Source organism: Echinops telfairi, unplaced genomic scaffold, assembly GCF_000313985.2.
Source record: "Echinops telfairi isolate 266 unplaced genomic scaffold, ASM31398v2 ScPeMD7_9;HRSCAF=40, whole genome shotgun sequence".
NCBI lineage: Eukaryota > Metazoa > Chordata > Mammalia > Afrosoricida > Tenrecidae > Echinops > Echinops telfairi.
The window spans coordinates 58,342,477-58,358,353 of record NW_022103906.1 but is presented as its reverse complement, the minus strand read 5'-3'; the positions used below and the strand labels follow the sequence as shown (position 1 = coordinate 58,358,353).

At 47.0% G+C, this 15,877-nt stretch overlaps 1 protein-coding gene across 2 annotated transcripts in view; it reads right to left on the bottom strand.

Moving 5' to 3' along the window:
- The window catches only part of IRF2 (interferon regulatory factor 2), a 117,155-nt gene that overhangs the window by 24,687 nt on the left and 76,591 nt on the right, over positions 1 to 15,877 (bottom strand). For both annotated transcript variants that reach the window (XM_045286747.1, XM_004696140.2), the window contains exons 3-6: positions 14,007 to 14,106; positions 13,028 to 13,204; positions 12,708 to 12,754; positions 3,080 to 3,197 (exon numbers count right to left, since the gene is read on the bottom strand). In XM_045286747.1, the coding sequence (XP_045142682.1) occupies positions 3,080 to 3,197; positions 12,708 to 12,754; positions 13,028 to 13,204; positions 14,007 to 14,106 (442 nt within the window). The remainder of the gene's footprint in view (positions 1 to 3,079; positions 3,198 to 12,707; positions 12,755 to 13,027; positions 13,205 to 14,006; positions 14,107 to 15,877) is intronic.

Sequence of the window (15,877 nt, the reverse complement as noted above, 5' to 3'; positions counted from 1 at the left end):
GGGGGTGTGGGTGTGTGTATGTGTGTGTGTGTGTGTGTGTGTGTGTGTGTGTCCTGCTGTCGGGGTGGCAAGAATCACAGTAAACAAACCAGCAATCAGGCCAGGCAGCAGCCTATGTCATCTGTTTCCCACTTACTGAATTTGTTGACTAAAGAGCGAACCCTAACCAGAGTGAAAAATCTACTCGGAGCTGGCCTTCACTGGATTAGTTCTTTTCAATCTATTTCACCCACTCCCTAGTCTACAGACAATGTGAAGAACGCGCTCCTGACCTCAGTGTTACGCTTATAAACGTCTGCTTATAAAAGTAGGATGAAAATTCCTTGAGGCTTCCATCTCGGGGCCCAAATAAAAAAACTAAACTCCGATCTGGATTTAGAAATAAATGGGCTGAAAGCAAAGAGCGGTGTCCTTTTAAAATAAAGCCCCTTTGAGAGGTAGCAAGAGGGACAAAAACAATCTCAGATTCCAGAGGCCTTCGAAGGAAGATGCTGTGGTTTCTCATCTCTATCCACAAACTGCAAAGATGGGGTGGGGGTGTGGTGGGAGAGAGAGCTAATTAATGATCTCACAGTGAATGGGCTTAACAGTCCAAAGCATCACTATTATCAATGATCACAAATTACCCAATTCTCTAAAATATTGTACATATCTATTTTATACATAATGGCATCCCTTCCTAAGGGTCCCCACTAGTTAACTACAGAGATATTCCTACTCATTGTGCTGCCATTTGTTACAAATTCCTTCGTAAACTTAACAAGAATCCACCTGATGATTCCCCATCCAAACCTGGGGTTTTCCCTGGCCCTAGAGGAAGATCATGACTCATTAAATGAGCGCCAGCTCCCGGCAGCCCCAATTATACAAAAGGGCAAGGAACACTGAACTGGACAGAGAGTTTTTATAGTGAAAGCCCAAACAGAATTTCTCCTAAAAAACAAACAAAACTCTGGGACAACTGAGGCTTTGGTTTGGCATTTTATCTGAGGCTGAGTTCAACTTCATACACAGAAGGAAACTCCAAAAACCACTTACTCACTCACAATAAGCTGAATCTTAGGAAAAGAGTCTGATGTTCTGGTAAACTTCATTTTTCTTTTTCTTAAAGGCTCAGTGAGCATACACTGTGCCAGGGGTGTCTGCTGAGCAAGGTAAGATAAAGAATCAGGAGGGTGGTGAAGGAGGCCAGGAGATCTCTCAAGCAATGGAAACAGCCACAGAGTCAAAGGGGAGAAGACTTGGAAGTTGGGGTGTCTGTCAGGCAAGTAATCTTGCTCCCCATCTTTCATCCAGAAGCACCCAGAGTGCTTCATGTGTAGGACCCTTCTCAGCTCAGAAAACCAATTGTGGAGCAAACTACTTCTCGTGCAAATGGGTCCCATCTACATGTTCGCTCTGGAAGCAAAGCAAGGCCCAATCTGCCTTGATATACAGTGGGCACCCCATATATATGCTTTCTGCTTCTTTCTGCTACGGTTGCATGTACTTTTTGCCTAGGTGGTATCTTGGGCCAAAACTGAAGGGCGAGAAGGGCTATGCGCACTCAACATTCACTCAGGCTACAAGGCACTAACACCTAACGCCTGTGGTCAGCACACCCCCCCAACCAGAACTGCCCAAACACAAGGCTTGCTTTTCTAGCTGGGCATGATCTTGCTGGTTCTCCTCCGACTGACCTAACCTCGGAAATCAGAATCCCCAATTACCTACAAAATAGGCAACATTTCACTCAAAAGGGAGTCCAGGCAAAGAAGCCCCGTTCTGGGTAGGGGCTATCTAGAGTTAATCCAAGTTCAATGCCAGGCTTCGACTCTTCTACCAGGGCCCCACTAGTCACTCACCACAACCCCCCAGGGGGAGCTGATTACAATGTGATTCACAGGCCGGCACTCGCTGCCTTCACTTCTCATGGAGCGGCAGTCACAACTGTGTGAGTGTGAGGCACATCTGTGCCCTTTACTGTCTGCCTGATACAAACCCACAGCCATCGAGTCCCTTCCAATGCAGAGACGCTATCGAGGGTTCCGGAGACTGCAAATCTGTATGGGAAGCAGGCAGCCTCATTATTCTCCCTCAGCGCAGCTGGTGGGTTGGAACTGCTGCCGCTGTAGTTAGCAGGCCAATTCCTGGCACACACTGCTATATAAAAAGGTTTTTTAAACAATCCCATATCACTTGGCACGAAACCAACCTCCTTCCCACAACCTCCACGGCCTGTACGAGCCGTCCCTGCCTCCCTTTCTGTCTGAGGCTCACGCTCCCCACCGGCACCGTGCTCATCCACACTGCCCCTCCTTTTGCTCTCCCAAGTCCACTGCCTGCCCCCACAAGTCACCTGTCGCTCCTCACAGGGGCCCCGTGGCCTTCCCAGTCTAAATCTGGTCCTGGTCATTCTTGTTTCCTTGGCAGCTCTTATCACAATGGGTAAAGCTTCCACAACTTGTGGCTTTGTTTGCTACCTGCCCCCTTCCATGAGGCAGGAGTCGGCTCTACCTCATTCCGCACTCCATCTCCTGTCCATGGCCTAAGTGCACGGCATTGACGGAAGGGACTCAGACATAGCTGTTGAAGCAAACTGTGCCCTTTGGCAACATGGACTTGGTGCCTCCGTTTCTTTACCTGTGACATGAGTCCCACCTTGGTCGCAAGCCTGCTCCAGAATAAACAGGGGCTCACAGAATTCATGCAGTGTCTCCCATCTCCGTGGGGCCCGGGTTCGATGCACAACACATTGGTTCATGTAACCCAATATTGGAAAAAGATGGAGCATCACTAATAACTAGACGCTGGGGAAAAAGGCATTTCCTCCACTTAGACTGCTGGGAAACCATCCTTTCAGCCTTCTTCTTCTTCTTTTTTTTTCTCCAGGCGGACACATCCAAGTTTTTTTAGCTGATCCTCAAAGGCCTTTATTTTTTCAGCCCTGAAATTTGGGTCCGGAACGTGCATTTTGAGATGGTTCCAACACTCCTCCCATTCCCTGACTGTTGTTTCAGGATCACTGCTGTACAAATTCCAGACCCCTGGGGGCCAGGGTGTGCATTTAGAAAAAAAATGAGATGTCAAAACAGTTTACCTATGATGTTCACCGTACTATCCACTTCATTTTTTATAGCTGAATTCAGGACCGCGTACTCAGGAGAAAGATCACTTACTCCATTACTAAGCCCCAAAGATGACTCAACTGGTTCTTGCTAGGAAGAAGAAAAGAAAAAAGAATTGAGAACACTTTCTTTTCCCTCCCTTTTCGTTGCTTAAATTCCACTGGCTTACTTTTTGAATGCTGGGGTCGACTTCTCGCTACCGACTGCATCCCCTACTTCCTTATACTAGCCTGGAGCTAATGGGTCCGTTTCTGTCTGCCCGTGCCCGGGCTGGGGATTCCACTTCTTTCATTTCCCTTCGGGGAAACAGAACCCCAGCAGCTGGCTTGCCTTTGCAAATGCTCACCCCTGCAGACAGTAGCTTTGGCAAGAAGCAGGACCGCCTGTCTCGGCGAAGTGCTGCACTGGCTACATTCTAGACGACGTGCTCACAAGAGCCAACTGTAGACTCTCTCAGGAGGAATCACAGCACCACTTTTGCTATTATTTCTTAGGAAATGTTCTGCCTCACCAACGGACCCACCTACATAGGGATCCAGAGGAAACTGTGGTTGAATTTTCCTCAGGGGGGGGTTGCTACCACCACTGGCTCTGCATTGGGTGACTAGCTGATAGCACAGGCCACCCTCACAACTGGACTCTCCCTCGCTTGGATGGGGACCAGCCAGACAACCCCACACCCCAGCCTTTATACATACATGCCTTTCAAGTACCTGAGTCCCTCATCCGGCCCAAGAGGCTACACATTCATGCTAACGAGACCGTGAAGACAAATTCCTTGACTTCAAAAGAGCTGTAAAGTTAGTTTGCTTTACTTAAGGGCATAAGTCTCCTTCACTCTCCCTAAGAGCGCCAGCCCTGGGGTACGAGTAATTTGAGAACTTTTCCTCATGGTCAGATTGCATATACTTTTCAGAAAACATCAGGTGAGACACAAAAAGCCATGCAAGATGACTCGTGGGGAAGCCAAAACGGCAGAAGAGGGCGGAGCGGGTGAAGGTCACAGGACTCGGATCACATAAGGCAGAATATTAAGAATGGTATTCAACTAGAAGGTATGTAAACATTTTTTATCAACTTGTTACTTGGAATCAATTGTGTATCTATAAGTTATAGGAAAGTACCCCTGTGGGGAAATGACCTGCTCCTGCTAGATCCCACGTGGCAGGACATGTTAGGATGAGGGCATTCCCACCCACCGCGAGAACCCTGACTGCAAAGACATCCCTCCACCATCGAGTTCCGTTCTTTGAAACACACGGCCCACCGCATGCTCTCCGAGATGTTCCAAAGGTCAAGCATAAGGAAGGGACCAGAACCACCCCACTGAACAAAAAACGCTGACCCTTTCCCTCGCGGCATTCTGCGCTTTTCCCTCTTCTGGGAACTCCAAATAAGAAACCAGATTTCCTCGCCATGGGGAAGGAGATTGAATCATTTGTGACCTGAGCGACCATTTATTATGACCAGACTCATGAGCCAGTTCTAGACCTTTCTAGCTTCACCTCCTCCCCAACTCCCATTCGCATCGTGGGCTGTCTCATGTCCACTCTGAGGGCAGAATGGAGCCCCCAGGGGGCTGGGAACAAAGGGCAGCGCTCCTGCCACTCGTGAGGGGGCCTTGTTTAACCTTCTTACCACTCGGTGGACATGGTGAGGGGCTTTGAAGTGAGGACAAGAATCGCATCCAGGCAGAGGGAGGGTGTAAAGATCAGATAAATATATGCCTGGCACTAAGACTAAGGATGCATGCTTCTACCAAAGAACACCGGCAAAACCCTGCTCTCTCAAATCCAACGACCTTTGCTCAGCCCCCTTGCCTGATCTGTGACACCAGTAAGGAAGACCAACTCTCCCCTGTAACTCCCTGCCCAGACTGAATTCTGTGTGATGGGATTTGTTGCAACTCTGTCTCTCCGATCACGGTTAGCTCTCTGATGGGCTTCCTCAATGGCCTTTCTCTTGGGCCCGCTTCCCCCACAATGGCCACATTTCATTATTTCACTTCCCCTTCCACCATGCCCGGCCATTTTGTTGGTGATTCAGAAAGGAACTGAATGCAGGACCATTTGAAGACTTTCTGGAAGACTACTCATATCGAAGTGTCTCTTCTGTCCCAAGTTCTATTTCACTCATGCTGTTTCCACGTGTCTCAGAACTAGTAAAGCCGTCAGCCTTGCAGACATTCAAAAGCCCAAGTGAAGTTATTCCAATTTCTCAGTGAAAGAGCTCGACGTGTTCCACATGATTTTCAGTTTAATTAGTTGCAAGTGGAGCTGTTGCCACTTTCCACTGAGAAAACTACGATTCAGAGACGAAATTAATTTTCCAAGATGACAGTACTCCTGGCCTGAGGAGACACAAGCACTGAACCCCGTGAGGTCCAGAGACTTCCTGTCTTAATAAGCACCTGCACCCTGATAGAACAGAGCATGCTGCCCACGGGGATGAAGGTCATTGTTCTACTCCCCAAGGAAACTGTCCGTCTCAAGGTCTTCAAGGCAAGACACCTCATTGATACGATCATTCCCGAAGGAGGATCTAGAAAACTGTAAACAACAACAAAAGCGTAGCCAGTGCTTCCTTGAATTCTCCCTTGTAGCAAGGGCCCAGAGGGTAGGCCTTTGAGAGAAGACCCGTCCCTGCACGCCATTCAAATATTTGAAATGATCAGAACTCGGGCTTCTAACCTAAACTCTACTAAGATAAAATCAAGGGATCCAAGTTAAGAAAGCATGGTGTATTGTTCTATGCAACATGAGCTCTGCCCGAGGGTCAGGAATGACCTTTACCCACAGCCCCTCCTGGTTCCCTATGAAGCCCCACTTTTGCCCTGTCCCAACAGCCTCTTGCCCTGTTGTAACCACCCTAACCTGGCCTGGTTAATCCAGAGCCATGCCTTCCTTTCTGTTCTCTTTCTGGCTGGAGATACAGGAGTTTCTGCTGGATGGCATAAAACAATTAAGTGCTCAACACGAAACCCAAAGGTTGGCAGTTCAGATTCACCCAGAGGCACCTCAGAAAAAGGCCTGGTAACCTACTTCCAAATGGCCAGAGCCACTAAAAACACTGCGGAGAACGGTTCTACTCAGATACCCCGGAGTCAGAGCCGTCGCAACAGCAACGGCAGCAGCTGGGTTCTGGTCACCTTCTGGGTTTCTAACTCTCTTGTCTCTCTCCAAAGAAACGAACACAAAACAAAACAAAAAGACTGGGCTTAGAGTCAGGCTCCGTCATAGCGCATAAGCCTTGCCAAATTACGTATGCGGATGGACCTGATCCACCATTATGGAATCCAACATTTGGTCTAGGGATTTTGTGGCAAACGCAACTTGCGTGTGACAAAGGTGATTTTTAAGGGCAGGGGTAATTCCTTTAGACTGCTAAAAGAATACACCTTTGATTTGGTCTCAAAAGTTGAGGGCCACAGAGAGCCTCTCCAGCGGGTCCTTCACACCACCTGCAGCCTCTCCTGTCTCATCCTTGATCCACAGCCTCTCATCTAGAATTCCCTTCCTCGGGTCCCAAACTGCGGCCTTGCGATCATCTCCCTTCCCAGACTCATGACTCTCATCCCCCAAGATGCACCAGTCCGTAATTTAAAGACGCCCCGCTTTGGAAGGCAGCCCAGGGGATGGGACACCAGGAGTGCCATTGAGATGTGTTCCGAGTAAGACCGGTGGAAGCCTTCATCCAAGGCCCCGTCCCTGCTTGTCCTTTCCCAGAACTAGTCTGCATTCTCGCTCTCAGGCTCCGACTGGAACGCCCCTTGGCCTTTCCGGGGATCACTTTTCTCTTCCTTTATCTGGGGTTTTCATCTCGTATAGCTTCTTTCACTCAAAATCCATCTGTTTTCACGAACCCCGAGTATCATTCAGGAGTAAATGGCCATGCACCTGTCACTCCAACGTGTGCGTGAGCTTTCTGCCTGCTGGGTCTAAGTGTCTAGTCAGCATGTGCTCTCTGCCACTCCAATGTCAGTGTTTTCAACGTTAAACTCAACCTCTTTTCTACAAAGCAAGCTCTCTTCCCAGCATGCCTCTGTCTGAGGTCTGAAATGCAGGCTGTCCTCTGGATCCACCTCGGTCTTCCTTCTCCGCATCCTTCTCCACTTGCCAAGGCAACGTGTCCTCCCCTCCATCTCTTCGTGCCCACCAATGGTGAGAACGCCCCTCCTTAGAGACTTAGTCCATTGCCTTCTGCACTTGCTCCAAGAAGTCCGAAACGGGTCTTCTTTCCTAAAATCATCCCTGTCTTAATTCACTGCCATCAAGTCAGTCCTGACGCCTAGCAACCCTGTCAGACACCGCAGAACTACCCTGAGGGCCCTTTACAGGAGTAGAAAGCCTCCTCTTTCTCCTGTGGAGTGGTTTTGAACAGCTGACCTTCTGGTTAGCAGCCCAATGCATAACCAACGATGCCACTAGAGCACCTAAAATCACCCCATAGAGGCCTTTTAAGAAGCCTGGGTGGCACAAGCAGGTTGCAACTGGCTGCTAAGCAGATGGTTGGCAGTTGTTTGAACCTGTCTCCACAAAAGATCTGCTTCCGTCAAGCTGACGGCCAATAAAGACATGCAACCTCTGGGTGGAATAGCTGTATCGCAGGGGGTCGCGTCCAGGGCAGACTAGATGACAGCGAACCACAACACGTACAGCGAGAGGTCGTTGAGCGGACCCGCCCTCAACTGCTCTAAACTGTGCCTTCCAGCTCTGCCGTAAGGAGAAGAGGAGACGACAGGGCCAACCTGCTCCTTCACCTCATCCAGGGCACTGCTCGGTGGAGCTGTGTGCCACGAGGGTGACAGCATGTGCTTTCAGCTAATGAGCATTAGTTCGCCAGAGATATCTTCCAACCATTGAGGGGAATCCCTCCCCTAGGAGGCCTGACCAGTGGTCCTTTGGGCCAATCTTTGCATGGTGACAAGGCGGACGCTCTTTCTTGGTCCAGCACTCTTAGAGCCAATAGATCAATTAGGAAGCTCTACTATGCCAATATCTGTCTTCCTGCAGCTTCTGCCCATAGGGCTGCATTCAGAATCAATCCAGCCCAGGTCTATTAATTACCAAGTAACTGTAGAAACCACCACAGCTGTCTTTTCCATCATCATCGCAATGTGTTGCCCTAGAAAGCTTCCAGGCCTGTGTGCTTCATCTGCAAACAGCCGTGTGAGGCAGAGCATATTCATGTGTGACCCAGTGCCATCTCGATGTCATCATTTCCCACTACCGCACACCAACTCCTGTTCTAACGAGGCCACTGTCCTGACTGGTGCGGTAAAGCACAAGAACAAATAATGAATCTAACCACCAAGCCTTCGTTCATTGAGTTTCCTGGACAGAGAAACAGCCGTATCACTTTACCATTTTCTTCAAGGTCTAGCTCCACTACCTCTGAAAGGCTGAGAGACACTAGGCATGGTGAACGAATGTGGGTCCTAGAATTGGAACGACTGCTTCAGATTCCAGTTCCAGACGGCAATGTGACCTTGGACAATTTACTCAGCCTCTCTGAACCTCTGCTTCCTCACAGGCAAGAGAGGTAACCAGCCCATCACAGAGCTCAAAACTGTCACTGACCCCCAGGAGGGTTGGCTGTTTAAGTCACCCATAGATGCTGTGGAAGACAAGCCTGGTGATCACCCACAAGATCAGCCCCTGGCAAGCCTTCCACTGCAACACAGAGGAGTCCAACTCAACCCAATGACAAGGGGTGACCTCTTGGTTGTGCCACCACCTGTGGTGGCACAGTGGAATAAGCAATGGACTCCTATAATCAAAAGGTTGGCAGATGGAACCTACCAGCTCCTGGGGTGGTTGGGGGGGGTGTGAAACCGTCTTCTTCCATAAAGATTGATAGCCTTGGGAAACCTACAATCGGTCCGACTCTGTCCCATAAGGGCACTCTGAGTCAGAACTGATTTGATGGCAGTGGGTTATCCTGGTTGATCTTGGCCTTGCCTGAATCTGTTCCATATTATTTCTTGGAACTCCTATGTGCACTGGTGACAAATGATCTACCAGTGCTCACTGTAGAGTTCCTGGTCCTCTTGCCCTCAGGTGCCTGCACACAGGAAGGGCTAGTTCAAGGAACACAGGGCTCAGTACGGTAGAACAGAGTCACAAGGAGCATGCTCTAGAATGCTGAGGCACGAGTCTCCACAATTAATCCAGGCCTGTGGGCCTCCCCAAGCTCAGGGAAACTGCTAGAGGGGAAGGGGGGCAGTTAGCATGGAGATAAATTGTTTGAGTGACCAAAATAAATTCTAACCTTTGCTCACATACGTTACACACTGTTTATGAACTAAAATTTCGATTCAACTTGAGGCACGCTCATGGAAGCAGCCAGTTTTCATACTTTACTTACTAGACACAGACCAATGTTCCCTGGGGAAGAAACTATGCACCAAACAGATTAACTCTGGTCAGGTACCTATTTTCATGGGGCACATTCACTCAGAGGTTAGGTGTTCAGACACACAAGCAAAAATAGCTTATTAATCATAGACACATGAAGTCAACCCTAGGGTTGAATACTCATGGCAGATTTGGAAACTGCCTTATCCCTGTTGTCCCTTATCAGTCCTACATTGCAGGACTGATTCAAGGGCATAGATAAGCAAAAGGTAGACTTCACTTACTAGTGATGAATCAGCCTTCTGCTGGTACCCTTCTGAGGGACAAGCTCTGATTCTTAACCATGTTGTCATCATGCACTTGGCTGGGATGGAAGTTGACTTGCAAGGTTGTGACCAAGAGGAAACCTCCCACTCACTGCCCTGGGCCACTGTGGCCAGATCCACGAGGGTTGTGCCTTCCACATCTTGCTCTTCTGTGTGGCCATGTGGAAGGCAGTGCCAGTGCGGGCAGGACTGCGGATTCCTCTACTAAAGACACCGCACGTCACTCACTCTAAGACAGCTATGACCTTACATTTCTGAATCTTGAAACAGGATATACTGTAGCTTCAATTGTGTGTCATGGTTTAATTGGAAGTAGCTTTTCTTTCTGGGTGAGGTATAACAATATAAAACAGACATCTTAACGGCTAGCATCTGACATCCAATGACATATGGTGGGTATGTTTGGGTAAAATATGGTGAAAGAGGACATCTATTGTGATTCTATTCTTATTTTTCCACTCATGGTGATTCTTAGCTTAAATCTGCATTCTAGTGTAAAAACCCTCACCTCCACCCCAGATATTGTATCTATTTATGCATCTCCTTAAACCACAAACACACATGGACTCAGTGATTAAATATGTAGTAATTACTTGTTCTAGGTCAAGCTCTGAGCTACATGTTGGGAAATTAAGAGTGACTGTGATATTGTCACACTAAGGATTGTAACCAAGGAGGGGAGCCATAGTTTTTCTGATACAGTAACAGTAATCAATATGTACAGCTAAAATAACCTCAAACTGTATTGGAATCATGATAGGATTCACAACTAGGCTTTTTTCAATGATTAGGCTGAGGGAAAACATGTAATGATGGTGGGGGAAACTCTAAGTTAAAAAACAACAACTGAAAAGACATATCAAACTTATAAGATCAGCACTTTAACCAGATCCTGATTCAAATGACAAATGGAAAAATGTGTAACATTTATAAAACAATTGGATATCTGAACACTGACTAGCTATTGGATGGCATTAAACAAGTTCTGATTATTTTCAAGTGTGATACTGACACTGGGCTATTTAAATTTTTTAAAGCTAGAAGCTGAATTATGCACGGAAGCGGTGCTACAATATATGGACATGGCTTCAAAATGTAGAGGTAAGATATAAGAAATGATCCCTGTAAGTAAAAAATCATGGACTACAGGCAATTTCGTGTTCTAGGAAGGGAAGCAGGTGACGAATCTAATGGAGCCACATCACCCAGGACCTGATTACTATTGAAATTTTAATTGAATTGGGGTGAGGGGCTACAGGCTAAGTTGTACACATTTGACACCTTTCACACAAAAAAGTTAAAACAAGAATCAGACCTTAATGCCATGCTATCATTAAAATAGACACAAATGAGACCAGTCAAACATAAAGCCAAGGGCATCAGTGCTAAAATACACTCTGCCTAAAATATTCCATTCCCATCATAGACGTAAATGTCTTCAAAGTTTAGCCATTTATCTTAGCTTTCCTTCAAAGTCAAACTGCCTTGAGAAATCTGACTTAATAGCTACAACATTTTGCATTTCCCCCACTCGGTCAACTTCTTGATCTGTTTTCAAACATTGTGCTCTCTGGGCGGATTGGTTCTTTGCTTCGGCAGTCATTTACCATCTAAAATTGGAGTGCTCGGCGTCCCGAGCCAGCGTGGATCTAAATCACTATGAGGTCCTGGGCTCCGTCACTCGGCTGTCGGGAGCCACCGTTTCTTCCTCTTCAAACCCAAGGCAGAAGAGAGGGAATCCTGAGCGGCGAAAGGTCTGTGGCGACAGCGGCTGCTCTGTGCTGGCAACTGTGTTCACTTCAAATTTTTGTCCAGGATATTTGACTAGTAGAGCTACTCGATCTACTTCTCAGCACACAACAACGACAAGCCCAGTCTACAGCACAAACCTTTCACACCATGGAGGCTGAGCTGGGTTAACTGTGAGGGAAGAGGGAGTTCAGACTATACGTTCTATTGAAAAACATGCTCTCGTTCTCTCTCTTTCACACACACACACACACACACACACACACACACACACACACCTCCCCAAACTTTTAGGAGTGGTAAGAATGAAGCAGAAAAATAACTGCTAAGAACCACACCAATAAAATACCTACAATGCTGGGTTAAAATTTAGCACCATATCATTTGAATCTCCCTTATGATCCATTTAAGTCTATTCTCATTTTTAATATTTTCTGCTTTTTTTTCAATTGAGGTTTTCAGTTGTTATTGTCGTTAGTTATTTTGCTTTCTTAGGTAAATCTACAGAGACAATAACTGGATTAATGGTTCCTTGGGGGCCTGGTAGGGAGGTTGGGGAGAAATAGGGAGCTAATAAGGATGAGTACAAGATTGAAGAACATGTTCTAAAATGGATTGTGGTGGTGATTATATAACTCTTCTTGATACTGAATTGTATGATATGTGACTTATATTCCAATAAAAATTTTAAAAACAAACAAAGCTGCACTGACTACTCTGGCCCCAATCTAAGAGCCTGCCATTGTGTATGCGCTATATGTATGTGTGTGTATAAGACACCAAATAAATGATAATTACATCTCATATACTTTAAACATATCTAAAAGTCTGAAAACATACTTCATATGATTACATTTCAGCTGGTTCCTGGGGCTTAGCTGAAGCAAAGTGACCAGTGGGTCACCATCACGGTGGACCAGAAGACGGCCTGAGGCTGGAGCTCGGCGTGAATCTGTGATGTCCTTCATACATTTCTCAGTGAAACGAGGCTACACAAGGGATATGTGGGCTTGTGTCTGCAGGTGGTCACATGGGAAGCACACAAACCACAATCAGAAAGGAAGCGCCATCAAACACCTCACCGAGACACAACCTGGCTTTTGGAAACCGACTACGAATCATTCATTTGCTCAGAGCTTGGGCCTTCTCTAAGAGCAGCCAAAGATTACCTTGATGTGCTTAACTCTGTCTTCTTTTTCTGTCTTTGGCTTCTTTCCTGTGGTGACAAAAGAAGAGTTGTGGATTAATTCCTGAGAAACGTTTCTCCTGAGGCAAACTGCTTCTGAAATCCTTCAAGAACCAGAGGCTTTCATCAGTACACCGTCAAACCTGCCAGGGTTTCCTTCGCTGTCTTGGGTAACCTGGAAGGCATTCTCCCTGGCCAGGTGAAGGCAGACACACCAGGTGAACAGGTGTGCTGCCGGCAGATGTGGAGATCAAGAAGTGGGGGAGGAACTTTGATATGCATTCATGCAACCTCTTTATCTACCTTTCTTAGAAGGTCGTTCAGATAAGGGCAGCATCCGGTACACTCTAAAGGCGTTGTTTCCCTTCTTTATGCTTTTATCCTTGACTTCTTCAATATCCGGCAAGGAGTTCATGGCGCATCGGAAATTTGCCTTCCATGTTTTGGGATCGGGTTTATCTACTCCTGGTTGATGCTTTCCTAACAAAATAGTCAAAGGTTAAGAAGGGAGGGGCGGGGGGTGGAGATCAGATACGGAATAAACAGTTCTGGAGAAATGGGATTGCTGATGCAGATAGTACACAGAAATCTTTCCCTTCCGAACTCTACCTAGAGTAACCAAGGTCACTTCGCAGTGGGCCTAGGACTATGGGTTTCTCAGGATGCAAGAAGTTTAATTTTTAGACCAGAGAATGTGGGGCAGACATGTTGGTCACTCTGGCAACAGCAAGCAGCATGGGGAATGGATGGTGGCAGAAGAATGGAGAATTAACAGGAATGATACAGAAGGAGGAGCTCTGTCGGGGTGGTGGGCTACTCTCATTGGGCTGTGAACCACAAGGTCGGAGGTTCAAACTCACCAGCCACTCCTTGGGAGAAAGATGAGGCTATGTGCTCCCGTAAGGATATACAGCCCATATGGGGCAGTTCTACCCTACCCTATAGGGTTGCTAGAAATTTGAATTGACTCGGAGGTCATGAGCTTAAAGTTAAGGTCAGAAGATTTGGGTTCAAAACCAAATAAATTGCCCTGATATATGTGTGGGGGACTTGCCAGAATGCCACATTTAGAGGAAATCTAAGGGCTGAAATTCTATGGGAAGTGAGGAGCATGGCTTGTGAGTGATGAAGTTTGTACCCTCGCGTCTTGGCTGTTGCCAAGGTTAAGTCTCAGATTTCCACAGCTCTCCTCACGCAGCCATGAATCAGGAGACCATGTAAGTGTCCAAAACAGTACAGACAACGATGCCTGGGTCTACCAACAGTGCAGGAGGTTGATTACCTGTATGGATTGCCCAGTTTCTAAAAAGAGGAGCATCTTTTTCCACATCCCACCCGTGTCTAGCCGCATGCATCCAGGGGATCTGGAAAATTTTCTTTTCCTAAGAAGGGGGGAAAAAGTGAAAGTAAACCACTGTGCCCACAGGTTTCAGTTCATCTCTGGACAGGGTTCTTGCGTTCCACTCGCAAGACCCCCACTAGACGTGAGTCACTGGGTGCGCTGACTGCCTCCAGTAAAATGTGCGGGGAGCCCAACCCGCTTTCCCCCTGGAGCCGACTCTTAGCCGCCTGCTTCAGGTGAGAGTCAGAGTCCTGCGGAGTGGGGCAGGGGAAGAACGTATTCCAAGGTCTGCATTCTAAACTACTCTTTTACAGGACCATAGATAACTGGCAATTGCTCAACACGATTCGTGCGTATTTTTTTAAAACTTTATTCTCATCATTTGATAAACCGAAACTCCAGCTGCCTTGAGTAAATTAAAAATTACATAACTTTCCAAAAGAGCACCTTTTTGTGCTGCTAATGGGAAGTTGGCATCGGCACAGGGCACCTTCACAGAGACTCATATCACTATCAGTAGAAATCAAGGATTTCTCGTGTGCTATCATTCCTATCAGTCTTCTGCATTGAGCAAGTCAGCAAAAAGTGCAGACAAAGATGCCTACACGACATGTATAGGATACAATTCTTTTCTGGAGAAAATCCCTCAACACAATTCTTAAATCAAACCCTCTCTGTCTCCTCGTAGAACCAGACAGGCAACTCAAACTTACTTCAACGGATGCTGGCAAATACACGGATTAGAAATGAATGCTTTGGATACAAAGTTACAGTAGAACTACTTACGTGAAACCTGACCTGACGCAACTAGCCCCTGTGACGGCCCGGCCATTACTGACATTCCCTGCGGGACTTTGACATCTGCACACGGATGTCAGTTTTAGTTCTTGCAACAATTTAATTAGCTGCATCTGTGTTATCATATAGAGTTATGGTCGATAGGCCCAGAGTCCTAAGTATCCCAATCCACAACTGAGGCATCATGATTCCACATTCACCTACTTAAGTACACCAATTTGACTCCCCACAAATCTGGGTGAATCACTGGAAAACTTTTAGAGTTAAAGAAAACCCTGTCATAGGGCACCAGAAGCTTTATGCATTGGGCTACAGTCCACATGGTTGGCAGTTCAAAACGACAGAAGCTCCTTGGGGAAAAAGACTGGGCTTTCTACTCCTATAAACCGTCACATTCTCAGAAACTCACAGGGTGTCACTATGGGTCACTATGGGTCAACAATAACTCGAGGGCGGTGAGTTTGAATTCTGTCGTGTGGCAGTTGATTCAGAAACCATATTAAAGAAATAGTAGCTCTAATTCTAGTGTCTAGGAATGAGGACCTTGGCCCTCAGGTCCTGATGAAGGGAAGAAATGTTAGGAGGGATTTCCCACCACCTGGCTCCCACAGAACCCAAGAGTCCCAACCTCTATAGAACAAATCAAAGAGCATGAACTGAAAATATTTCAGAACACGTGTTTCCCAGAAGCCGTGAAACGAGAAAACTCGATTGTATTTAGAAGTCCGTGAAACAAGCAGACCTGAAAGGGGCAGGCAGTGTGTAAGCTCCTCCTCATTCATTTCTCACCGTCCAAGGGGACAGCGAGGCTGTGGGCTCACTCGTTCTAAAGGACCGTGGTTAGCGACGGGGGCTGAGAACACGAGTTTTTTAATGTGGGCAACGTCAGAAGGAGCATTCGCTTAATAGAGCAGCTTTGGGGGTGAGTTAGTTAATTGTGCCAGCCTGGCCGATAATCACATGTGGTGCTGGTTGAAAGGCGGAGGGATAAATGGGTGGTGAAGCCTCGCCTT